Genomic DNA, 26,752 nt, shown 5'->3' on the forward strand with positions numbered 1-26,752 from the left:
AAATAATAAACTAAACCTAAAGCCAGACATACAAGTGGCTAATCATAAAAATTTCAGCCCAACTAATGGATTGTTCAACACTACGTCAACAACTAATCAAGTACTACACATTAGCTAACTGAACATAAAAAAAAGATATTAAAAAAATTTCAAGAATAATGAACATATTCAATCACATTACTCTCACTAAAAACTTAGATAATAAATAACACATTGTTAAAAATTTTTTATGAGAGCAAAAGGGATTTTGTACCTTTAATAAATAATAGTATAAGAATTATTGTTTATTTCACCCTTTCTATGTTATTCCCTTTCACAGTCTATTTTTGCATGTTTTAATTAATGTATAAAATACGTTAATAAGTAGGATATGTGTATAATGTATGAGTAAGACAATAAACATCCAATAGGAATACATACTACAGTCTTTTACTGATGGAGCACATAATCAAAAAAATTGAGACCATTATTCTAAATGATGGCAAAATAAAGGCAATATGAAAGGCTGATTAGTTTTGTTTGCATAAGTATTTGGGGACATTTTCCTTTGGCCAAGCCCTTGCCTCCCCCTGAGAGCCATATTTCCATAAGTGTGTCAGTCAGTGGAGGAAGGGAGAAATATAACGGAATATTTGACCCTGAATCTGTCTGCATTATAGCTCACCTGTATAAGGAAGGGCCAAGTGTAATGTAGCAGCTATTCTGGCCAGTTTAAGCTCTTTGCCAACTTGGATCCCCATATCTGTAGTGTCAGCCACAAGAAAATTTGACTTATTTGCCCTGAGGTATTTTTATCTTTTCCACATACAACTGACAGGTGCCATCCTAGCATCCCTGATTTGTGGTACCAGAAGCATTGGAGAGTTGGTCTCTCCTTATCTCCTAAGGCTTTCTGGAAATGGTCAGGGGACCACAGAACAATGCTTCATCAGTTCAGCTGCAAAGGTGAACCATTCAGGAGGGATCCCAAGCTCCCAGGGCACCCTCTTTTCTTAGGTCTGAGGGACCCTAACTGTACGTACTTTGTGGCTGAGGTCCAGCTGTGATGTGGCCCATGGTGGCTCCATATAAAAGCAACAGTGACAAGACAAAGGCCAAGATGCCATCCTAACTGCTAGCTAATAGCGTACCTTGAAAATTTCTGCCATTTTTCGTTGCTGAGGCAATGAGCAGTGGTTCTCAATTGATATGATGATGGGCAGGTCAGAGTTGATGAAGGCACTGCGGTCAATGGCTTCAACCACCTCCTGCGAGAGCCAGAACAGCCCATTAGAGTCCAGATGTCTGCCCGGGGTGTCAGAAGAAGTACTTATAGCCACAGCAACCACCTAAATTGTTGTATGCAGAAGATTCTGGCCAAAATGGTTTTTATCTTTTCAAACATATTTTCAAATTAAGCACGATGATAGGCTGTTTTCTATAAACACATTAAACGGCTCATATTGAGTTTTGTTCACATACTTTATAAGGAAGAGCTATTAGCATGCCAAATTTAACAGATCAGTATGTGTATTGATTAAACTTTAGATAAAAGGCACTGTGTTTGCTACAACATCAAAAATAATGAGGCTTAAGATATTTTCCTGCTTTCAAAGAGTTTATAACCAATCTACTTGGGACTATAAGACATAGGTACCTATGTTTATGTGTGCATGTAAACATAGTTCTCAAATCCTCCTTCTCTCAATATAGAGTACAGAAGTTTTTTTTTTTTTAATTTATTTATTTGACAGACAGAGATCACAAGTAGGCAGAGAGGCAGGCAGAGAGAGAGGAGGAAGCAGGTTCTCTGCTGAGCAGAGAACCTGATGTGGGGCACGATCCCAGGACTCTGAGATCATGATCTGAGCCGAAGGCAGAGGCTTTAACCCACTGAGCCACCCAGGTGCCCCTAGAATACATAAGTTTTAAGAGACATGAATAGGAAAGGAAAAGTGAAGGGGGGAAATTGGAGGGGGAGATAAACCAGAGACTGTGGACTCTGAGAAACAAACTGAGTGTTTTAGAGGGGAGGGGGGTGGCGGGATGGGTGAGCCTGGTCGTGGGTATTAAGGAGGGCACGTATTGCATGGAGCACTGGGTGTTATACATAAACAATAAATCATGGAACACTACATCAAAAACTAATGATGTATTGTATGGTGACTAACATAACACAATTAAAAAAAAGAGAGATGAATAGGAAAATGAGCTAAAGAGAAAATGCATTTTAGCTATTCTGTCTGCAAATAACACAGAAATAACAGTATTCCATCCCAGCCCAGCTACAGTTCAGAGAAAAATGATTTTATACAGCCCAAACCACTCTGAATGAGGATAGTAACTATACAATGAACTAATAAACTATTTAGAATTTGACACAATAATACACTGCAACTAGTTTTCCTGGGTGACTGACCTCCCCTAGTGGAACCAATTCTCATTTCTTTATAATATTGATTATTTAATCATCTCCTAACACATGATGTTGGTCTTGTCAGAGGGACACCTGTAGCAGGAAAAAAGCCCCTGCCTTTCATAGACAATCTTATGATGTAAAAATTGCAACAATATTATTATAAGATAACTCATTTAAGGTAATGGTTATTAAACTGGTGAATGAGACGCTAATGAGAGTTCTAGATCAACTCCCAGAAAAATGAACATGTGCACATCTCACGCAATTTTGGGAAGTCTATTGACTTGGGTCAGGAATAAGAACCCCAACCTAAGGTATAGTTTGGAAGAGTCAGTCATGTAAAGGACTAATGAAGATAATGACTCTGTGATCTGATTTAAAGAACATTATGAAGCATTACCTTGAAGGGGATCTTGGTTGTCAGCGTGTGCCCATGGTAGATGATGGGCATCCCATCATCTCCATCCCAGCAGTCCAACTCTACACTCCTGCAGCCTTGTAGGAGGACCTGTGTGACCAATGCATGGATTCACTCCAGATGAACAAATGGACACAGAGCCTCCAATTAAACTCAACACATGCTTCTGTATATCAGTATCCACTCTCAGGGCTAAAGCAAAAGGGCATAAGATCTAAAATAAATCGTGCATTTTGGCCAAAGGCCACAATGAATTAGGGGAGAGAACAGATTACAGTGGAAAGAGTATTTACTGGAGCTGAATGCTATTGGAAGGTAAAAAAATTTTTTTTCTTTTTAAGATTTTACTTATTTATTTGTCAGAAAGAGGGGGAGAGAGAGAGAGTGAGCACAAGCAGGGGGAGTGGCAAGCAGAGCAGACCCAGGGAGAAGCTAACTCCCCACTGAGCAGGAAGCCAGATATTGGACTTGATCTCACAACTCTGGGATCACAGCCTGAGCCAAAGGCAGGCACTTAACTGACTGAGCCACCCAGGTGTCCCTGGAAGGTAAAATTTGATAGCAAACCCATATGACTATTTTCCCAGCAACTTTGGTCCCTCAAGGGACATGCACAGGGTACATCCTGAAACGAGAGAGCAAGGCTAGTGCCCTACCTGGGCAAATGTGAGTGAAGGTGAAGGGGCTGAGGTTGCAGACCAAAGCAAATGAGGCTACCGATTCCTTAATGAACTGGCTAAACATGTGTATGAATCCAACCAGAATAAATCTCTTCCAATTTAGACCCAAATTCTGCCACTGGCTAATGCCTTTCCTGTGAACATGGAGCATGGCAGAAGAGTAAAAGCAAGCAGTCATCAAGGATTTACCTTGCTGTCTAATCCTAGAACAGAGGCAAATAACCCATAAATTCCACTCTCCCATACCCACAGCAGTCATCAGTGATCAGTCACAACACCCGTACCCCCTATCTCACAACCTCTTCAGGAAAGTGCTCCGAGAAGCACTACTGCTGAATTAGGTGAGATGATACGCATTTGCTCCCCTTGATGGGGAGCTGGCAGCAAAGCTCCCAACACATGTGCTCAGGGTGCAGCTCCGTAATATTTGTAGGCAGCAACCTCTTCCTCCATAGACTGTCTTTGTGAACTATCTTTTTAAAATTTTTTTTTTTATTTTTAAAAAGCTTTTATTTTTTAAAAAGATTTTATTTATTTATTTGACAGAAGGAGAGCGCGTAAGCAGGGGAGCAGCAGGCAGAGGGAGAGGGAGAAGCAGGCTCCCTGCTGACCAAGGAACCTGATGCAGAACTCGATCCCAAGACCCTGAGGTCATGACCTGATGGCAGATGTTTAACCGACTGAGCCACCCAGGCACCCTTCTTTGCGAACTATCTTAAGAGATTTTCATGTATTGGAAGAGTAAAGCAAACCAAAAGGTGGATGTATCTGGGAGCAGGCCAACTCACAGATTTAAAACTCCATATAATATTTCCAGGTGACAGCAATCCAGTACTGTGGGCGAGTGGCCGCTAGAGTTGTTGCAATGAAACTCAGCAGAACCCCTCTTATTTTAACTTTTTAAAATGAGGTCCTTGCTAGATTCTTCCCATTGCACGGCATGTAGCCCCCAGTCTTCCCAGGTGACCTATCGCCCAGGTCAAACCGATTCTGGGGCCTAAACTCCCAAGGCTAAGAGCTTCTTCCGGCAGCTACAGTATGTAGAGGTATGTTGCTGTGGGCTGAGGACTGTTGTGTCAAATGGTGACCACACTGGGGGAACACTCGCTGACTGGCAGCTCAGGAGATGGTTTTTCAGCACGCAAAGGCAAAGGTCTTTCCGAAGTCTGTAAGACATTAAGACCTCCACACAGGGCTAGAAGAAGGAAACTGGGGCTGGAAATTCCAGGTGAGAACAGGGCTTTTCCTGACTCCCAGTCTGTCCCGTGGAGGAAGGTTGAGGAAGTAACTGGGAGGGCCGAGGGAGGGCAGAGGGTGGTAAGAAATAAACTACACAGAATCTTCACACTGGGTTTAACCACGTCTGTGAGTCTATTTGAGTGGTTCTTGGGCCTCCTTCAAATGCTGTGACGATCTCTATTTGGGGTATAATGCTAAAGAGTTAAAAAAAAACCTCTTAGAGGTCAAATAGGGAAGTGAGGCAGGAATTAGCCCCTGCTCATTTTCCTGGGAGAAATCCACAGACACACTGCATGCATGTGCGTGCGCGTGCGCACACACACACACACAGTTCACGTCTTTCTCCTAGAACTAGAACAATGGATTTCAACTCCATTTTAACCTTGGAATTCTCTGTGCAAATGGAGGGTCATATGCAAAGCACATAAGAATAGGCCTTTAGCTACAGCGGGGATGGGGCCCCCCTACCCTTGCTTGCTCCTCTCAGTTTCCCCCGCTGAGGTTCCCTGATAGAACTTCTATTTTGAAAATCACGACTCTAAGGACACCTCTTCATTTCATAATAAAAGTATTTTAGAATTTAGCATTTAAAATACAAATTCCATACTAGATAAGCTTTGGGACAGAAGTCTGACCCATTCTTACAGAATATTGACTGATGTGGAGAACAAAGGAATCTCAACTCTGCTGGGTTTGTGTAAATGATGATAATTCTCACACTTGAACACCCTCCCTGCCCTACCCCTCACAACCACACACTTATATTCCCGGACCTAGCCTCACTTTTCCTCCTGATGAACCCTTCTTGTAGGAGGTCAGAAAATAGGCAGCACAGATGAGAAAACTGCAAAAGATATAAAGAGGCAACTGACGTGCAGATCATTGAGACATGGTGTGAAGGTCAAAAGGATGTGCCTTTTCTAGTCCAGAGACCCTTATGAGTTTCCAAGAATGTTTGCATGAATTTAAGTGTGTAGGGACAGTGCCTACAGTCTTTGTATATTTTCATTCCTGAAGCTGGTTACCATAGACAGGGATGGACTGATTGTCTAACAAATTGTGAATGAAAATAAACAATACTTTGGATTAACTTCCTAGAAATTTTGTTGCATTTTCTATTAAGCTTTCCCATTATAATACATTGATTTATTTAGCATTTAGTGAAACGATTAATTTTCCCATGGGAAAATCTAATTTTAGTAGGAGTAGGTCAGACTAAGTAGGATTTAAAAGCTATGAGTCTCAAACAAATACTTTTTTTTTTTTTTTTTTTTGCCTTGTATAAGGGTTAAGTATAGATAGGAGGGAGAAAGAAAACAAAAAGAAGTAAAGAAAACAACTGTATGTATAGGCAGTTTTCCCACACATCATGTTTCCTCACATTCCCCATATAAAAGCTTGTAAGTTCTTCAAAGGAGTCAGGGTCAGGGTTTTGTGACTTTGGGGGTTACATTAATAAGGTTTAGTGGAAATCACATGCCACGTGCAATTCTGTACCTGACTGTAGAGTTCCACTGAGGACTCTCCTTTGAGCTGGTGGCCTGTGAGGTAGGTATTGTGTGAAGATTCAATGTAATAGTAGGACAGGGGCAGCTGCAAGTCTTTAATGTCTTCCTGTGACTCATCATTTTTGGAGGCAAAATTATCTTTATCCATCAGATACCTAGAGGAAACACATTTTCTTAGGTCTGCATGAGGAAAACAGATACTCTCAAATGATGGGCAAAGGAGATTTTAAAAGTTACCTTGCAAATCCCTCAAATGACAGTAGGCCCTGATGACACATACTAACGCTAGGCTCGAACTTCTGCAAGGGACACAAAGAGAGTGATATTTAGGTAAAGGAAACTAAGGGGAAAAAAACCCACCATGTCATTTTTTAAAGCTATTCTGTTTTCATCAGGAAACATCTAAACCAAATATTTGAACTAATTTTGTATGCAGTGGTAAGAGGCAGTATTTTAGTCCCAAAGAAAACATTTATTATATGTGCGTTTATTATACAAAGCGTATTTATTTAAGAGAAAAAGGGAGAGCAAGGGAAAAGTCTGAGGCTGATTCATATGAAAACAAATGGTTGTCAGCATGTTCCAGGTGAACCTGGGGATAAGCAGCTACCACAGAGCTGGGGAGAGACGAAATGAGACCAGTCACAGAGAGCACTCGGTACAGTGCTCCCAACGCAATGGTAGTAGTAGTAGTAGAGTAAGCACCGGACCATGGGATCGTAATCTTACATCGTTAGCATTTTCCGTGATCAGCTGCTGGGCAGAGACTCCACTCATTCCCAATTGGCTGACAAGGGAGGTTGGAACCCCAGACCCAGCCCGCTGTATATGGCATGGCCCAAATGAGGTCCCAGCCTGTCTCCTGCCACCCTCCTGAGGAAGCCATCATCACCTCTCGCCTGGCTACTGGAACGGCTTCCTACCCGGTCTCTCAGCTTCCAACTCATTCCCAGCACAGCTTACTTCCCAATGGGGCCAGAGTGACCTCTTGAATACATAAATCAAATCTGGTTACTCCCCTGCTCAAAAATTTCCAGTAGCTTCCCATGTCACACGGACTGAAGTCAAAGTTCTTACTGTGGCCTAAAATGTCCAGATGACTCGGCCCCTGCCCATCTGTCTGGAATCGCGTCTACTGTTGTGCGTCTGGCTCATGGGGCTCCTATTCCACCAGCCGTTTTGTTGTCTCGTTCCCATCTCTGTCTTTGAGTTCGCTACTCCCTGTCTGGAATGCTCTTTCTTCAGACCTTCACGCGGCTTCTTGATTCAGGGCTCAGCCCCACTGTCACCTCCTCAGGGTGTCCTGTGCTTACTCCTTTCAGCCTCCTGCCTCACTACATCCTTACTCTACTTGAGTTTTTCAGAATCCATCAATACCTGAAATTACATTCTCTCTTTGTTTATTGTCTGCCTCACCCACTAGGTGAAGGCCAGAACGTGATCTTATTTACTACTATATCCCACATCCTGGAACAGAGCTGGGCCCATAGAAGGAGCTAATAAATATTTGCTAAATGAGCAAAGAGGTTGAAAACCTAGACTACTAATTTTATTACTGTGCTAGGACAACAAGAAGGAACCATATACTGATTCCTTACAACAGTCACCAAGAGAAGGCTTGCGATCTATGTTAACTGTATGTCAAATAAGAACACATATACTTGGCATTTAATGAAACCCTTCTGTTTCTGCCCCAGACTTAAGGTTTCTGGAAAGAAGTACAGAAACAGTATGTTTAGCAGAAAATAATTAGAACACTCAGAAGCTTTATATACATGTGTGTACGAAATGGTACAAACCTGAATGATACTGAGGATTTCATCGTAAGTGCAGTGCTCTCCCTGGCAGTTGACAAGGAAGTCATTGAGCTGGAGTATGCCGACCCCAAAGATGCCCAGAGACGTGCTCTCGACCCCAGTGCCATTTGTCACGATACTCGCAGCAGCAATGGCATCAGATATCTGCCTCTGGTTGTCTGACAGCTGCTGTTTACTCTTAATGAACAACCCCAAGTCCGAGACATTTCTGGTCAGTAAATCTGAAACAGAAGCACCCACAGAATATGCGCAAGCTAGCCAGAATCTTTCACAAAGTTCACTTTGGAGATAATGGTGTTATGGAATTAGTCTCTTCACGCATCTGTCTACACAAGCCATCACACTCAGTGTTTATTCCTGGCTTCACGTAGTTGAGGGAATAAAAAAATGAATCAGTGAATAAATAAAAGAAAACAAGAGAGAACTAGGTCAGTGATCTTGAAAGTGCATGAGCTCAGGGTATGAAAGGAGAACTAACTCCACATTCAGTTGGGGACTTCAGGCTGAATTTGAACTTCAATTTTTGAGAATAACTACATTTTTACTTTTATAGATAGTGAAGATGAACCCTTAAAATTGTAGTTGTTTTGTACTTCACAAGTGTAATTATAAACACTGGTGTGCAGGTTTCAATGCGAAAATAAGTTTTTAGCTTATTTGGATAACTATCAGGGAGTATAATTGCCGGATTGGATGGTAAGAGTGTATTGTTTTGTTTTAAATTTTTTTAAGATTTTATTTATTTATTTGACAGATAGAGAGTACAAGTAGGCAGAGCAGCAGGCAGAGGGAGAGGGAGAAGCAGACATCCCGCTGAGCAGGGAGCCCGATGCGGGGCTGGATCCCAGGACCCTGAGATCAAGACCCGAGCCGAAGGCAGCCGCTTGACCGACTGAGACACCCAGGCGCCCCTGTATTAAGTTTTGTTAAGAAACTGCCAAACCTCTTCCAAAGTGGCTGTACCATTTTACCTTTCCACCAGCCATGCTCCAGGTGTCCCACATTGGCACCAACCTTGGTATGGCCTTTTTAATTCTTGCCACTTTGGAAGAGAAGCTGGCAGTTTCTTACACGCCTAAAGATAGGCTTGCCCATACAATCCAGCCTTCCCAGGTGTTTACCCAAAAGAGTTGGAAGTTTATGTCCACACAAAACTTGCCCACAAATGTTTATAGTGTCTTTATTCATAACTGCTAAAACTTGGAAGCAGCCAAGATGTTCTTCAAAAGGTGGACGGATAAACACCTGGTGATATATCCATGCGATAGAGTATTATTCAGTGATAAAAAGAACGAGCTATTGAGCCATGAAAAAAACACAGGGGAACCTTAAATACATATTCCTTAGAGAAAGAAGCCAATGTGAAAACACTACATACAAACTGTGTGATTTCAATGATATGACATTCTGGAAAAGACAAAACTAGGGGGACAGTAAAAAGGGGTTCAGAGGGAAGGTGGGAAAAAAGACCAGGTGAAGAACATGGGATTTTTTAAGACATCAGAACTATTTTGTATGACACGGTAATGGTAGATACGGGTCATTATACTTTTGTCAAAACCCACAGCATGTACAACACGAACAGGGAACACTAAACTATGGGCTTCAGCTAATAAAAATAAATCAATATCAGCTCAACTGTCACAAATACACCATGCTAATAATGCAAGATACTAATAATAGGAAAAACAGTGTATGTGTGTGGGGGAGGGTACGATGGACCCTTGAACAACACAGGTTTGAACGGTGAGGGTTCACTTGTATGCAGATCTTTTCAATAAATGTAGTATAATACTGTAAATGGATTTTATCCTCCCTACAATTTTATTCATAATAATTACTTTTCTCTAGCTTATTTAACTATAAGAATATAGTATACACACACACACACACACACACACACACACATATATATAAAATATGGATTAACCAACTTCTTGTTATGTTATCAGTAAGGTTTTTCTGGTCAAGACCAGGCTATTAGTAGTTAAGTTCGGGGAAACCAAACGTTAACATACGGATTTCTGACTGTGTGGAGCACTGGTACCCGTAACACTTGCCTTGTTCAGGAGTGAAGTGTGTATGGGAATTCTATACTTTCCAATCATTTTTCTGTAAACCTCAAACTTCTCTAAAAAAATGCTTTTTTAATTTTTTAACGAGTGTAACTATTTGACTAATCCACAGTTACCCACATTCTGTGACTAGAGTTGAAAAGGTTAATAGTCTAAATTGAGGATAATGGAGGTTTTAGAGTAAAAAAAAAGCAACTATATGAAAGAGGAGTTTGTTTTTGCCTCATTGTGCTTCTTGTCTCTCGAGAGAACAGAATAGAAAACTAACAGGTTTACAGTGTATGAGCGGTGGTGATCGTAGCAGTGGTGGTGAGTGGGGCATAGGAGGCAGACATTCCAGTTTACACTCGGAAAAGTGTCCTGGATGTTGAGCAGGAGCAGCTCACTAAAGGTCTCCTTGTCAAAGAGCAGGCAACTCCCTCTCTGGGGCTGAATGCCCGTCAGCCCGCGGGCAGGGAAGCCTAGGTGATGTACCACATACCTACTGGACATTGGGCGTGGATGGGAGAGGGTTTCTGACTATCAGAAGGACTGGAAGGCTCTGTGCATTAAATATTCCAGAATGCCTACACAGACTCACATAACGATGAATTTCCTTGCCTAAAATGCCAACGATACCCATCCCCAAGGCAACCTGAAGGAATCCTAAAAGTGTTCCACCACACTGCAGGTAGCAGCACACTCTGTGGGACAGGATGAAGGTCTGTGTGATGGGATCTCTAACCTTCGTTTTTAGATAGAAAGGTCTCCACAGGAAATGTCACGGGGTTGCACAAACCTAGGTCAGGCTGAAGATCACTGGTGTTTTCGTCGATGGTTAGGTTGGTGTAGAGAGGGGCTGACTCGGAGCCAGCTCGGCTGCAGGGCACGGCGTAGACGTCAAAGAGATCCTTTAGGTCCTTGCGGCTCCTCACGCTGGGTGGGGTGTGGAAAACACGTTGAGTATTGTCATGAAAACGTGGGGCTGAGAAAGCATAAGAAGAAAGCCTGACGTACCTGAATGATTTGAACAGCTCAACAAATTCAACGAAACTCATGTTACTGTCGGAAACCATGAAGCTCTGAAAACCCTTCATTCCTCCTTTGATCCTCCCATGCCAGCTGCTGCTGCTCCAAGCACTGCAACAAAGACAGGAACTTAATAGGCACACCGGGGCTACAGTGTCCTCCAGCCCCAACAGACGCCCTCCGAGGGGCAACATGAGCCAAGAAGTGGACTGCAAGTCATTTAAGACGGAGGCTCTTTTCTGGACTCTCTTTTCATTTCTCTCAAAAGTAATCTATACTGTGTCAGAGTAAATAGGACATATGATACAGTGAAACCACCTTATGTTTTATAGCCTATGTAATAAGGCCACAAGGCTAAGGTTAATATCCTCCCACTAATCAAAACAGTTCTTTGAAATCACAGGTTAGTGGGACCAAAGAACTTAAATTCAACCTTTCTGAAGAAAAGTCATTTTTTTTCAAAATTGCCTATGCTTTTTCAAAAGCATAACCTATGGAAAAATTTGCACGTTCTTTCCCATAGTCTGAATTACGTTTAAGAGCAAAGTCCTGAACATATCAATGTCTTCTCTTTTTCCTTTCTTAACCAGTTATTAGATGAAAACAAGGAAGGACTTTTAATACTAATGGAAAATGTGAGTCACAAAAATATTAAGAATGGAAAGAAGCCAATTCTGCCTAGAATATATCTGCACCTGCCAAGGCTGTATATTCAATATAAAATTACCAGTCCACTCAGTCAAAACTCAGTCTAGCTGTTTCATAACACTTTTATTTTCTATACTTGTTCCCTGACAGGATAATATAAGAAATGTTTTGATTGGTTTTTGGTCAAATCAATAAACAGGATCTTTTTTTTTCTTACTTATTTTTGTTTTCTTGTGCTTTATCTTTTTTTTTTTGAAATATTTGAAATATGTAAGAAAATATAGGGAATACTGTAACAAATAGCCAGTTTATCCTAAATCTTGCTAATAGTGTTTATTCAAGGAAAATTATTTTGTATTGACATCTGAAAGCACTCTCTACATGGAAGAGTATTTCAAAAGATGGATTTGTCATTGTTTGTAGGCAAGGGGTGTTGATCCCCAAAGTGTTGTTAGAAACAAGGTTGGAGGTTCAGGAAGAGGAAAAGGTCTGATAAAGTAGGTTATTTGCATTAAGCAGTTATGTTCCCTGTCTTCTTCCCTTCTTGTTCTGTCAGCCACTGTCTGCAGGAGCCCTTCTATTTTAGACTTTAGGAAAGTCTGTCAACTCTCTCCCCTTCCAGGGCTCAGCCTTGCTTCCTCCCTGAACAGCATTTGGGCTAATTTTTCTTTCATTGCCTTATCTTTTGGGTTTACCTGGTGGGCACTGACCCCTGTCCTCCTGTGGGAAGGGCTGATGATCTTGTCTCTGGCATGTTAGTTGCAACTCTTTAAAAAGATTTCCCTCCCTTACTCTGTCCTTCCCATTTCTGCTCGTGAGGGATCGAAATAAAGGAAAAGCCACTTCATCCAAGTTCTTTGGCTACTTTATTTACCCAGCATACTGTAGAGGCTGAAATATAAAGAATTCTGATTCTATGTAGCTTTTCATTTTGTTACAAACCTAAACTTGCAGAAAAGTTATGAGAGTGGTACAAAGAATTCCCATGTACCTTTGACCCAGCTTCACTAAGTGTAGAAATGTGAATGTATAAAGCATAACTTATGTTCATTATTCACATTGTGAAAGAAAGTTTCCCTTTAAAAGATGATTTACTGCAGGGTTCTTATCAGTAGCAAACTTCCTTGAGAGAGAGAGAGAGAGAGAGAGAGAGAGAAATTGTGTGTGTGTGTGTGTGCACGTGTGAGTGTGTAATTAACATTTCCAAAGCCAGTGTCTGCACAGACCCATTTCCTCCTACCACTCCTCTGTTTGATAAAGAGTGCCTGTTTTATCTTGGTTCTGTCTGGAACCTCTGCATTTCTTAAACTGTTTGGGGGGGTCGAGGGAAATGGTATGGCATTCTAATTCCTTTGTTATGCTTTCCTAATATCATTTCATCTGAGAGGGTAGATGTTGTTTCAAATTTGTACTTCACATGAACCTTATAAAATAATTTACTATAATACCAGCTTTAGAATTACACCTTAACATACCCAACTTGCTCTAATACATTCATTTCTCCAGACATGTGTATCTTGTCTTACATATGAGAAGAGTATTAAATATATTTTATCTAACAGCAAAGGATAAGGTAGCTTCCATTAAAACTTACTTTATTCCTCAGAGCAACGATAGCCAACAGAATTTTTTGCAATGACAGAAATGTTCTCTGTCTCACTGCATTCCAGTACCACCAGCCACTTGTAGCGTAGAACACTTTTAATGTGCATAGTGTGACTGAGGAACTGAATTTTAAATTTTATTTAGTTTTAATGGATTTAAAATCGAATTTAAATAGACATCTTTCTTTTGCCCCCGTGGCCAGCAGCTACTCTATTTGACAAGGCAACTTTAGAAAATCAAAGTTTGGGTTGTGTTAGCACTCCTGACCTTTGAAGGGTTGGTCTGTCATACGATTAGCATATAGTAATAGTAGCATATAGTAATAGCATATAGTAATTAGCATATAGTAAGTATATAGTAAGTAAGTATAGTAAGTATAGTAAGTAGTAAGTATATACATATAGTAAGTAGCATATAGTAATTAGCATATAGTAATAGTATATATATAGTATATAGTATATATACACATATAGTAATATAGTAATAGTAAGTATTAGTTATAGTAATTAGTAATTAGTAATAGTAATTAGTGATATAGTAATAGTAATCATAATAGTATATAGTAATTAGTAATAGTAAGTATAGTAATATAGTAATAGTAATATAGTAATAGTAATAGTAGTATATAGTAGTAGTATATAGTAGTAATATAGTAGTAATAGGATAGTAGTAGTAATAGTAGTAATAGTAGTAGCAATAGTAGCAATAGTAGTAATATATAGTAATATAGTAATAGCAAGCATAGTAATGCAAGAAGATAGGACTGTAAAATCAGGAAAATTAGAAGCTTTTAAAAATTGGGGGTTTTTCTGTTTTCAATTTAATTGTTAAGTCAAAATTAGAGACAGACTTTCCACAGAGCACTAGAAAATGATGCCCTTCTACATAACTTGGATGATGTGAAGGTTCCTTGTGTTTTATCATGTTAAGGCCCCACCTGGACAGGCTCTTGTTTGAAGAAGACAGCACAGGGGAAGACACTGGCCTGATGGGAGATGATGTCCCAGCAGACAAGTTGGGGGACCCAGCCGTGGTCAAAGAGTGGGCTCTTCTGGAAGGCAGAGTGTTAGGAGGGCTCATGACGGCATTTGCCTCTATGAGAGAGAAACACAGAAACCAGACAATGACGCCAGGTTATTCTTTCCCTAGAAATCAAAGAAACATCAAAGCTGCTTCTGAATGTCTGAGCAAATCCACCTCGCCGGCAATTTCTGTACAAGAAGTATCAAAATATTCTGATGAGTGGACTCATGTGGTGGGTTCTCCACCTTGGCTGCACATCAGAATCATTTGGGGCTTAAAAATACAGAGATGTTCAGGTCCCAGCCCGAAAGTGTTGGACTTGGTTGGGGCTGGGGAGCTGCCATGGCATCCAGATATTTAAAAAAAAAAATCATCTAGCCGTGGTTGAGAATCACTGGTCTGGTCTTGTCTCATCCACCACATTGTATTTTGCATATCTCATATCCTCTGTCCATGAGGCCAAGTTAATTAATTTTGCATATCTCATATCCTCTGTCCATGAGGCCAAGTTAATTAATTAATTTCTTCCAAGCACACTGAGCTTCCAGAAGTACCTCTTAGGTTCCACTACCTAGTTAACTACAAAGGTAACTGTATTTAACAAGATAGAGTTTTGTTAAGAATGTCCACAGTACTTAAATCACAATGGAAAACCAAATGCATATTTTCCCTATAAAATAATAATTTAAAAAAAATCTTAGATGTCATTATGGGGCTTTACCGGATTCTTCTTGCTCATTCATGTCTTGAGGGTCTGAACCACTCCGGCTGCGACTCTCCCTCTGCATTTTGGCCTTCCGCATGGCCATCTCGTCGTCGGCCGCCTCTCCACTCTCACCCTGGGAACACACACGTGCCAACAGTCTTCGTCCTGGGTTTCTCTCCCTCTAGGCACTGCTGTGGCTCAGGCAGGTCCCTATTTTTGACTGCCCCACCTTCTACATGCCCCCACCCCAAACCAGTACAGACCCCTGTGAGGGCTGACCCAGGAATCTCATGTTACACTGGCCACTTGTTTTTCTGGATACAGCAGCACTCCCTGGGGAGGGGGCTGATAAAAGCAGACACACGACCCCTGGCATCTCTGCATAGAGACCAAATTATGAAGCCAACAAAGGTTGGCTTAGGCATCAGTGGCCTCCCATATGCAAAGTGTGGGACTTTTTCTAGATAACCACGGAGAAACTACCTTACCGTGTTATAGTGATAATCTCTATATAATGTATTATAGAATGTATAGTGGTAACTAACCAAATATTTTCTGCCATGGTAAAAACCATAAAGTCTACCACTTTAACCATTTTTAAGTGTACAGTAGGGTAGTGCTAACTCTATGTGCCTTGTTGTGCAACAGGTCTCTAGAACGCTTTCCTCTTATAAAACTGAAGCTCTAGATGCAATGAAAAATGGATTCCCCTTGGCCCGTCCCCCAGCCCCTGGCATCCACCATCCTACTTTCTGTTTCTAAGAGCTTAACCACTCTAGGTACCTCATCTAAGTGGAATCATGCAGCATTTGTCCTTTCGTGACTGGCTCATTGCACTTAGGGTAATTACCTCAAGGTTCACCCACATTGTCACATGCCAGGATTTCCTTCTTTTTGAAAGGCTGACTGAATGCTATTTCATTGTATGTATACCTCACCTTTCCTTGATCTTTCAATTGTGGATGGACATTTATGTTGCTTCTCTTGATACTATATTTTAAGTTGTGTTCTACATTGAGCATTTTGGCCCTCGAAGACCTTCCTAATGGGATCCCTGGTCTTTTTAGCCTTTGCTTCCCCCCACAGAGCCTCTGCTCCAGCGTGGACCACGAACCCAGAACTGTGTGTGCTTCCCTGAACGAGCCCAGTCTTTCGTGCCTCCCTCCTGCCTCCTCTGCCAGAAATCCTGCCAACCCTGCCCCCGGCATTGTCGCTTTGATCCTTCAAGACCCATCTGTCAGCTTCCCTGGGAAGCCTCTCCTGCCTGCGTCCTAGCCCTGGATCTTCCTTATGTCTCCTCCCACAGCACTCTGTAGATGGCTTCACTGTGACTCCTACTGAGTGCTCACTGTTGGCCGCCCCTGACTTTTTCAGGTGTTGACACAATTCCTGACACTAGGCCTGGCACCTGGAGGTGCCTGGTAAGCACTTGCATTTCATTTGTTTCATTCTGTCCGCACCCCAAATGCACTAAGGTAGTTTCTGGTGTTGTAGACCATAGGACAGTGCTGGATGATTGGGTCTGAGGCGTCATAAATAACACTCTACCCGTATAAGGATTTTCTTCTTTTTCTTGGTGGTGCTTATGCCCAACGTGTTGTTCCTCTGCACACTGGGCTTCTCAGCACTCTTCGCAGATGTCCCGGGGCTGGGGTTGCGTGTACTCCATCGCCGGCCACCGAACAGCTCCACAGCGTGAGCCAAAGTTGGGCCTTCATACCGTCCGTCCTCCTGTAAAAGAGCCACATTCTGAACACATGAGGAGACAGCAAGCAGTGGGGAAGTCCACAGATGAATGGCTTCTAGTAAATCCCCAGAGGTGGAGGAGCACAGGCAGTTAGGGCGAACTAGAGGTCTGGCCACCCAAGTGGCTCTGTCCTAGCTGTCAGGACTCTCTGTAGGGAGTCTCATCACATCCTGTTGTCCTGGTCACATCCTGCTGAGTTCCAGGGATGTGCTTTCTGGCGGGCCATGGGCAAGTGGGATGAAAACAAACTTCCCTTCCCAGTTTCAGAGGTTACATTCCAGAATGGCCACTGTAGGAATATTCAGGAAGACCCACTTGCAAATTAGGGCTTTGGAGGACTGAGTGTGTGTATGTGCGGATCTACTAAGTAAGATCAAGTTCTATTTGTATTGCCTCATCCTAGGGTTTTTTTTTTTTTTTTTATTGTTGTTGTTTCTTTTTTATCTATTTTGATACCTGGGACAGTCTGACTTGAAATACAGAGTATGTGGCATACCTGGAATTTACTCCAGAGAGCTCTGGGGAGGTAACCACGGAGGAAACATATTATTAAATACTCAGCGCACACCTGAAACTAATGTAACATTATGTGTCAACAACTACACTGGGTAAAATAAATAAGGAAATAGTTGGGCTGCTGTCCTCTAGAGTGCCTGATACCCAAGGACAGAGAGCCCAGGGCACTCAGAACACCATGCATACTGTGATGCTGTGAGCAGTGAGAAGATCCCTAAGGGGCAGGGATGCTTCATGACAGCATCATAAGTGGCAGTCACTATTTATGCATGGGGGGGACAGGAGGTTTATGGGAAAATCTCTGTACATTCTTCTCAATTTTATTGTGAACCTATAACTGCTTTTAAAAAAGGAAATCTTTAATAAAAATATTTACTAGACCCATACCATGTATATATAAAAGAATCAGCCTCTACTGCTTTGGTATTTCTAAATTCAGAACATCCTAACACGGGTCAAGCTTTACTCTTAATAGAAATATTTCAGGCCTGGAAAAGGCACATGCCTTTGTTTAATCTTTAAAGGAGACTTTCCGGGAACTGAAATATAGTTTGACTCTTTCTTTTATTTTGTACAAAACAATAAAGTTGGTTGGGATGTGAAGGATGTCCCTTCTCTTTTTAATTTGGGAGAAGATCTACTGTGAGTGAAACTATATTCTCAGTTTTAGAAAAGTTCCATTTAAAAAGAAAAGATTTTATTTATTTGTCAGAGATAGAGAGCGAGCGAGAGCACAAGCAGGGGGAATGGCAGGCAGAGGGAGAAGCAGGCTGCCTGCTGAACAGGGAGCCAAAAGACAAGAAAGAGTGACATTTGTAATGAAGCCAAGAAATACAGGAAAATAAAAGAAGTTCATGTGGACATTAGGGTCAAGAAACTGATTCCTTAAAATAGTATTCATGCACTTTGACCTCTTGGCATTATCTTCACACATGATATTTTGGAGACTGTTTAACTGATCTAATCCTTTGAATAAATCCTTTTTTTTTCCCCTTGAAGACAGCCAGAATCTGTTTCTGTTGCTTACAACCAAAGATCACCTGAGAACCCTCCTTTGAACCTTTTCAGATTCCCAGAGATCTTTCCAAACACCCAAGATTATGGGTTCTTAGCTCTGCCCATGCAACCTCAGGCCAAAGCTCATGATACCAGTCTTTGTCCCACACCACACATCAAATCTCTGGGGCTTACTTTCTTTTATTTTCCTGCATTCCTAGGCTTTATTACAAATGTTACTGTATCTTTTTGTCTTTTGCTTTATCTCCTGTTACTATTTCCATTAGATCAAATACATTTACTTGTACTAAAATGCTTGTATTTGAAAGCATGGGGTTCCTGAGTGGCTCAGTTGGTTAAGCGTCTACCTTTGGCTCAGGTCATGTTCTCAGGTCCTGGGATTGAGCCCTGCATTGGGCAGGGAGCCTGCTTCTCCCTCTCCATCTGCCTTCCCCCGCTCATGCTTCCTCTCAAATAAATAAAATCTTAAAAAAAAAAAAAAAAAGAGAGCAGATTCATATACATTTGTCACACAAGAAGATTCAGATGTCAGAAAGATTATTTTCTTTTTTCTTTTAAAGATTTATTTATTTTAAGGGCGGGGGTGGGGGTGCAAAATGAGAGGGAGAGAGAGTCTTAAGCCAAGCTGAGAACTCAGCTGAGGTTCTGTGCTGAGCATGGAGCCCGACGTGGGGCTCAATCTCATGATCCTGAGATCAGGATCTGAGCCAAAACCAAGAGTCGATACTCAACCGACTGAGACACGTTCAGGTGCCCCAGAAAGATTATTTTCTGTATAAGCCCTTCCCAAACTGGGGATAAAGAAATACTCTTACAGGGCTGTTAACTCAGAAGAACTCACGACTGTTCATAAATTTCTTGAATGCACAGATACATTTAAATTCATTTCTTTTGTACCTTAGGACTTCTCAGGAACCTTAAGTGTGCTAAGCAGTATTATAAATCACCAAGAGGGCATTTAACAGGATGCCTATTGAGCTTTTGTTCTCCAGGTCCCACACTGGCAGCATCTTTTTGATGTTCTCTGAAACAACGTGGGAGCTGGTCTACATATGGGAAAATAACCATTTGCTAACCTTTTCATTTTTTTTTTTAAAATCCTGAGGGTGTGTTTCTGAGACATGTTGCCTCACCTTCCTCGGTGGCTCATGCACAACAATGTTTGGAGGAAGACCATCGCCTGTGTTTTCAGAAGTGGCAGAGTTATATGGAGCTGTTTTGCCTTTACAAGGTAAGGGCTTGTTTCCAAGTAGCGGGAGAGGGAGGGGGCCGGGGGTGTAGCTGTGTTTGCAACCCGGAAGGACTAAGCTGGCTCCAGGTCACTTCCTCTGTTTCTGCTCCAGCAGAGCATTTTACCTCTTCTGCTATTCCTGGTCTCAGCTGGTGCCTCCTTCAGCAAAAACTGTAGACTGCCAGGGTGAATGAGAAACCAAACACGCCTTAGGTATTAATTTAGTTACTCTATGCTATAAGATCGGAAGGGAAACAAATGGAGCCAACAAACCATGTCTGGTTTGTGACCGTGATTGTAACTAAGCTCAGAGCTTTGGTTTATGTCCAGGTTGCATGGATTTGTATGATGCTGGAAAGCTGAGGAATGATTATAATTAAAGATCAATATTTACAATAGCTCCTGAAGACCTTTTTTCCAAGCAGCTGACCACACTGGACTCTCCCTGTGGAGTGGACAGGAAGCTCGTATTTTGGTTTCCGTTTTAGGAGGAGTTAACTGAAACAGGCTTTTTGCTGTGCAGTCCTAGCATCGTTGTGTAGATAGAACTATGGGCTTATTAATCAATTAATAAATCAGTTATTCAGGATATGCTCTCTACTCATAAGTATTGCACATATATATATGTGTGCAATATCTATCTATCTATCCATCTATCTATCTATCTATCTATCTATCTCCTTACCAATAGCCTTGGGGGGATGTCTTTGCTGGTGGGAAACATGTTAGAACCATGAAAAGGATATGAAATCAGTCATTTGAGTAATTTAAATTATAGTTAAATTATAGTTCTATTTGTTCAGTGTCACTAGTAAAAAAGATAATGTTTTTGCCAAAAGATGGAAAAGCGTAACAAAGAAAAACCGAATACTCAGTTACAACTCATTTGGCAGTGCCATCAATGGTGTCCCCTCGTGGCTCACTTCCCAGCCATCTGCCCTTCATCCTCCACAAGCGCATCAGTCCGGTGGCGCCTGTGTCTCTTCCCACACCTTGCTCAGCCCAGTCCTGCTGCCACTCTTAGCTGGAGTGTTGATATACCCAAGAATTTTAGGGTAGTGAGAAACCCACTCACTTCAAGCAGCTGACTATGAGAAACTCCCTCGGGGGCTGCTGCCAATATGATAACCTAGTGAGGCAGAACTCCGTGCGTGAGTGATCCTACATTTGGGAAAGTTTCTTTTAAACTCAGAAGTTCTACCGTGAGGCAGCAATGCACAGTAAATCAATGCTCCGAGAGTCACGCAGCACATCAGGGGATGAAGCAGGATTTCAGCTTCCTAAGTGAAGTTTTCCAATGTTATCAACCAATCCCTAATTAATAATAAAAACATTTACACTGTCATGCTTTCAATGGAAACTGAGTAAGTGACAATGCTTATATTAATCAGTTTCTTTCCGATGTGAGAAGTACAATGTCTGGTCGCTGTGTTCATATAAATAACTATAGGACCTACTATGAGTCAGACACTACTCTTTATGTATAGCAGCCGACATTATGGTTTTACACGTATTAACTCAGACCCCACAGCCACCCTATGAATGCGTATTGTTATCACTCTCATTTTATAGATCAGAAACTGAGGCACAGAGAGAGTCAAAGCTGCCCAGTGACAGAGTGTAAGGGTGAACCTTGGTGGTCCCAGTGTGGTTTTGCAAGATTAGTATCTTAAGAGTTAGGGGAGTGAGGAGTGAGGAGACGGGGGAGGGTGCATCCCTACCTGATAGAGGCTGACGTACTGTTTCCGCAGCCACTGCTGTCTCTGGTCAGGGAACTTCCTCATCTTCCTCACGGCCCTTGTGAGTTCTAGCAATCCACTGAAGAGCATCTTAGCTGTGTGCTTGGGCGCCACAAAGTGCAATAATCTATTGTCCGTGGTCTGGAGCCCATAGAGCAGTGTCACGCCAGTCTCAGAGAGAAACATGCTACCCAGTTTGTTCTGAACACACACAGTGTGTATATCGATGCTAGGGTGTCCCATGTACACAGCCTTTGCTGAAAACAGATCCAAGACCCCCTCCACCAGGCCACTTAATCCAGCATTGCCCAGTAAGGGGAATTTGCCAGGCTCAGACGTGTTACTAAGCACACCAAGTTTTGCTTTAGCACTGGCTGGGGAGGCAGTGGTGGGCTTTATCCAGGTCAAGGTGCTGTTGTCAGGCTGAAGCTGCAGGAAACAGCGGGCGGACAGGTGCGTGTCCTGGTCATAGTGGATGACAGTGGCCCCCTGCAGTAGGAACTGGTGCACATCAGCTCGGATGGACAGCACGTACCACGGGATCAGCTCCGTGCCATGGTCAAAGGCCTTCTGTGGCTCTTCTGATCCATGAGAGTCCCATTCTTTCGACTGCTCAAAGAGGTCATTTTCAGAATCCAACAGATCTCCAATTATAAACCTAATGGAAAGAGATATAAATTTGGTCTGTCTTATAATTAGAAGTGAGAACAAGACAAAGCTTTTCACTGACACTGGGCATCATTTTTCACTTCACTATGAATTCAAATTAGCATAGGAAATATAAAATGCTAACGATTAGAGTAGATTTTTATAGCTGCATTCTAAAACCCTATATTTAGCAATAGGTTTAACCACAGGAATAAGGAAAGGAACTGCTAGATAAGTTGTATTTTTTTTATAAGATTTCATTTATTTTATTTAGAGAGGCAGAGGGAGAGGGAGAGAATCTGAAGCAGACTCTGCGCTGAGTGCAGAGCCTGACATGGGGCTCAATCTCATGACCCCAAGATCATGACCTGAGCCAAAGCCAAGCATTGGGTGTTCAACTGCTGAGCCACCCAGGAGTCCAAAGTTATTGTGCTTTTAATATCAATAATAATCTTCATGATGTATTAGTTTTCCCTCTTGTATCAGGAACTGTTAACTACTTTATGTACATTTGTGCTTCATTTGACCTACTTGTGAAGGAAGGCCTTATTTATTTATTTATTTTTTAACCTTTGAGGAAACAGCTTCAGAAGGGTCAGTAACTCATTTCGGTCATCCAGCTCAGAAGGGGTCTACTCGAGGCAGGATTCTGCTCTTGACTAATCAGCCTGGGACCTTCATCACTAGGTTTGACTGCCTTCTACTTGATCAGAACCAAAAGTCGTGACCTGAACACAGTGGGGCTAAAATAGGCAGAATAAGACTTAATAAGCTGGCCTAAGATGTGTCTCTGTTAAAAAATAAAATACCATTTGTTCAAAGACACTCATTGGAAAATATAGTCACAGTGGCCAGATGAACAAGAACAGCTAGCTCTCCTTGACATAACCTTAGATTTTCATTGTGTTTCTGTGCGTGTGTCCATGTGTGTGTGCACACATGTCCACATAAAGGACTTGTCAGCTTGGAAAATTTAGGAAGTTGTCTTACTTGAGTTGGGAATGGAGAGTGTTAGGTGTCCAGAAGGATGTGGGGCGGGGGGAGGCAAGGGAGACCTCATTGCCTCACTCCTGTATGTCCACCTTGTAGGCATGTGCCCAGGAGAGACTCATGTTTTTTCTAAGCATGAAGAATTTTTATTAAGGTCAAGGTTTCTGCTGTTTGGTCCATAGATATTCATTGCAAAGTGGTGGATAAAATTGAGAAGGAGCTGGTCCATACATCTCTGGGAAGGAATGTTCCCATTCTCTTGGGAACTTGGCACCTGGGCAGACTGCTGCCTCCTGGCAAAGTATGAGCAGTAGCACTGGATTTCCTGGACTCTCAGTCTAGATCCCAGTCCCTGAGCAAGATCCCGCTCATGTTTTCTGCAAGTTCTTCCTCCTTGCCTCACATAAGCAGATATTCTTAAAAAAGAAAAGAAATCTACAAGAGATCTTGTAAATCTGATAATCAGAATATCCTTTTCAGATAAGCCACACTGAAAACTCTAGAAGCAATCCTAATGCCCAGCAACAATAAAACCTACAAGTAAAATTTGATGCATTTATACTATGTAATGCATTGCACAGCAATGAAAATGAGTAGTAATAGTTAATGCAATGCAACAATAGGGACATATCTTAAGCAAGACACAAAAAAAATAAATACTGTATGGTTACATTTGTGTAAATGTAAATTTCAAAACCGGGCAAAACGATACTATATTATTTAGAAGTGCATAATAGTGATATAATTATAAAGAAAAGTGGGAAATAGTATTGTAAAATTCACTACTATAGAGGAAAAGGTGGTAAAAAAATTGAAAAGGAAAACAAATAGTTTATGGGTGCTGGCAATGAGTAGTAGTTACGCATGTATTCACTTGATAATTCTCCAAATACATTAGTTTTTAAAAAAAGTTTTAACTTTAAAATACCTTTAGATTTATGTAGAAATTTCAAAGACAGTAGACCCCACATTCAGTTTTCCTTGTTATTAATATCTTACACTGGGATGGCATATTTGACACAATCATAAACCAATAGTGATACATTATTATTAATTGAAGTCCATACTTTAGAGAGTTCCTTAGGGTTTTTTTTTTTTTTTTTAACTTATGTCCTTTTTCTTTTCCTGGATTCCATATTACATTTAGTTGTCACATTTCTATAAGGCTCCTCTTAGATACGGCAATTTCTCACACTTCCCTTGTTTCTAATGATCTTGACTGTTCTCAGGAACACTGGTTAGGTATTTTATAGAATGTCTCTCAATTAGAACTTGCCTGATATTCTCATAATTAGACTGAGGCTATGGGTTCTAGGGAGGAAGTCTCCAGAGGTAAACTGCCATTCTCATAACATCATAGCCATGGGACATACTATTAACATGACTTATCCCTCTTGATGTTGACCTGGCTGAGGTAGTGCTGGTCGTGTCCCACTGTAAAGATTCTTTTTTTTTTTTTTTTTTTAGATTTTATTTATTTGTTGGGGGGGCGGAGGGAGAGAACGAGCAAGGGGAGCAGCAGACAGAGGGAGAAGCAAACTCCCCACCAAGCAAGGAGCCCAACTCAGGACTCCATTCCAGGACCCTCTGAGAGTACGACCTGAGCCAAAGGCCGAAGCTTAACCTACTGAGCCACTCAGGCATCCCAAAGTTATTCTTTTTTTGAAAAACTCCTTTCTATACTGTCCTTTAAAATAAAAAAAGATTTTATTTATTTATTTGAGATAGAATGAGAGTGAGACAGAGACAGAGCACAAGCACGGAGAGCAGCAGGCAGAGGGAGAAGCAGACTCCCTGCCAAGGAGGGAGCCCAATGTGAGGCCTGATCCCAGAACCCTGAGACCATGACTTGAGTCAAAGGCAGACACCCAACCAACTGAGCCACCCAGGTGCCCCCATACTGTCCTCTTTGTACATTTAAGGTATAGGGAGTTATTTTCTACCTCCTAGAGTGTGGAGTATCTATATAAGTTATATGGAATTCTTCCACATAGGAGATTTGTCTCTTCTCTCCCATTTGTTTGTTTATCACTTATATATGGACTCATGGATATTTATTTAATACTTTGGTTTATAATCTAATACAACTTTACTTTATAGCTCATATTGTTCCAGTTTGGCCATCAGAAGCTCTTTCAGTTGGCTCCTATTCCTTTGACATTTTATGTAATTAATTAATTAATTAATTTTTAAGTAGGTTCCATGCCCAGTATGGAGGCCAACATGGGGGTTGAACTCACAACCTTGAGACCAGGACCTGAGCTGAGATCGAGAGTCATCCACTTAACCAAATGAACCATATAGGTGCCCCTTAGGACCTTTCTTAACATTACATTTCACAATAAAAAGTGAAGAAACAAAAAGAAAATCCTTTGTGTCTAGCCTAGTTCTATTCCTCTGAAATTGCAACCAGGAACAATGGAAAACCAATACTTATTTATGTCCTCTTCTATAATACTTAGGTCGGTGTTTCATACATTTAGTGCGGTAGTTAGGAACATGCCCTATATTGTCACCCTGGGTTTCATATTTAGCTCTGCTACCTATTTGCTGTGTGACTTAGTCAATCACTCAACCTCTCTGAGCCTCACTTATCTTAAATGGCAAAAAGACAATGCTGATTTCACAGAGCAGGTGAAGCTCAACTAAGACAATACTTGCAAAGCACTCAGCGGTACACTCAGTCTGGCTCAGTAAAGTACTCCGCTCTGATAAATTATAGAAGACCAAGATTTCATCCCTCCTGCTTTCCTTCCCCTCTTCCTTTTCTTATGCTAAACTAGCCCAACTATTCCTTTAAAGGAGCTTTGTTTAGAGTCACATCCACACCCTTTTATCTTCTTTCCTTTCTCTGGGACCATTTCCACATTCTCCACATCACACTTCATGTTTTTATTAATTTTTAAAAAAGATTTTATTTATTTATTTGACAGAGAGAACGATCACAAGTAGGTAGAGCAGCAGGCAGAGGGAGAGGGGGAAGCAGGCTCCCCGCTGAGCAGAGAGCCCGATGTGGGGTTCGATCCCAGAACCCTGGATCATGACCTGAGCCGAAGGCAGAGGTTTTAACCCACTGAGCCACCCAGGCACCCCCATGTTTTTATTAATTTTTTTAAGAGCAAAAAGAATTCAATTTGTGTCTGTACCCATGAAATACAACCTATGTGAATTTGGACGTAGAACTCCTCATTTTAAATTAGCAAAAGAACGAGTGTTTCCCATATTCCATTTAATTTGAGTTCTGAGCTAAATCAAATATTTTTCAGTGAAAAATTACAACCATTATACAAGCATTATAAAAGATTGTGTCTGGGGAGAAAAATTATGAGTCTTTTCTGAAGCCTATTTTTGCTGCTCAGAGCTGATATAAGCTGGGAGGGAGAGACAGCATCTCTCTGAAGATCAGTTTCTATTTTTGAACACAAGAAGAATGAATGCTAGGTATTAACATTTCTATTAAAAAAGCACTCTTCTCCAGGGGCACCTGGGTGGCTCAGTTGGTTGGGCATCTGACTTTTGGCTTTGGCTCAGGTTGTGACCTCAGGGTCATGATTTTGAGCCCTGAGTTGGGCTCCAAGCTCAGCAGGGAGTCTGATTAAGGATTTTTTCCTCTCTCCCTCTCCTTTAGCCCCTCCTCTCCTGCACTCTCTCTCTCTAAAATAAATAAACAAATCTTAAAAAAAAAAAAAAAAAACAGGCATTTTTCCCAGGAAAATGCCCAAGATAAAATTGACAATTG

At 41.4% G+C, this 26,752-nt stretch overlaps 1 protein-coding gene across 4 annotated transcripts in view; it reads right to left on the reverse strand.

The window, feature by feature from the left end:
- The window catches only part of PLCE1 (phospholipase C epsilon 1), a 311,110-nt gene that overhangs the window by 48,287 nt on the left and 236,071 nt on the right, over nucleotides 1-26,752 (reverse strand). For 3 of the 4 annotated variants that reach the window (XM_032836099.1, XM_032836082.1, XM_032836107.1), the window contains 11 exons: nucleotides 21,358-22,033; nucleotides 16,674-16,856; nucleotides 15,141-15,258; nucleotides 14,334-14,490; nucleotides 11,132-11,254; nucleotides 10,914-11,050; nucleotides 8,043-8,281; nucleotides 6,481-6,542; nucleotides 6,233-6,398; nucleotides 2,799-2,906; nucleotides 1,131-1,247 (listed from right to left, as the gene is read on the reverse strand). In XM_032836099.1, coding sequence (XP_032691990.1) covers nucleotides 1,131-1,247; nucleotides 2,799-2,906; nucleotides 6,233-6,398; nucleotides 6,481-6,542; nucleotides 8,043-8,281; nucleotides 10,914-11,050; nucleotides 11,132-11,254; nucleotides 14,334-14,490; nucleotides 15,141-15,258; nucleotides 16,674-16,856; nucleotides 21,358-22,033 — 2,086 coding nt within the window. The remainder of the gene's footprint in view (nucleotides 1-1,130; nucleotides 1,248-2,798; nucleotides 2,907-6,232; nucleotides 6,399-6,480; nucleotides 6,543-8,042; nucleotides 8,282-10,913; nucleotides 11,051-11,131; nucleotides 11,255-14,333; nucleotides 14,491-15,140; nucleotides 15,259-16,673; nucleotides 16,857-21,357; nucleotides 22,034-26,752) is intronic. The other variant, XM_032836091.1, reaches the window with a different exon arrangement.

This window comes from Lontra canadensis, unplaced genomic scaffold (genome assembly GCF_010015895.1).
Source record: "Lontra canadensis isolate GAN:19392208 unplaced genomic scaffold, GSC_riverotter_1.0 scaffold3, whole genome shotgun sequence".
In the NCBI taxonomy this organism is placed as follows: Eukaryota; Metazoa; Chordata; class Mammalia; order Carnivora; family Mustelidae; genus Lontra; species Lontra canadensis.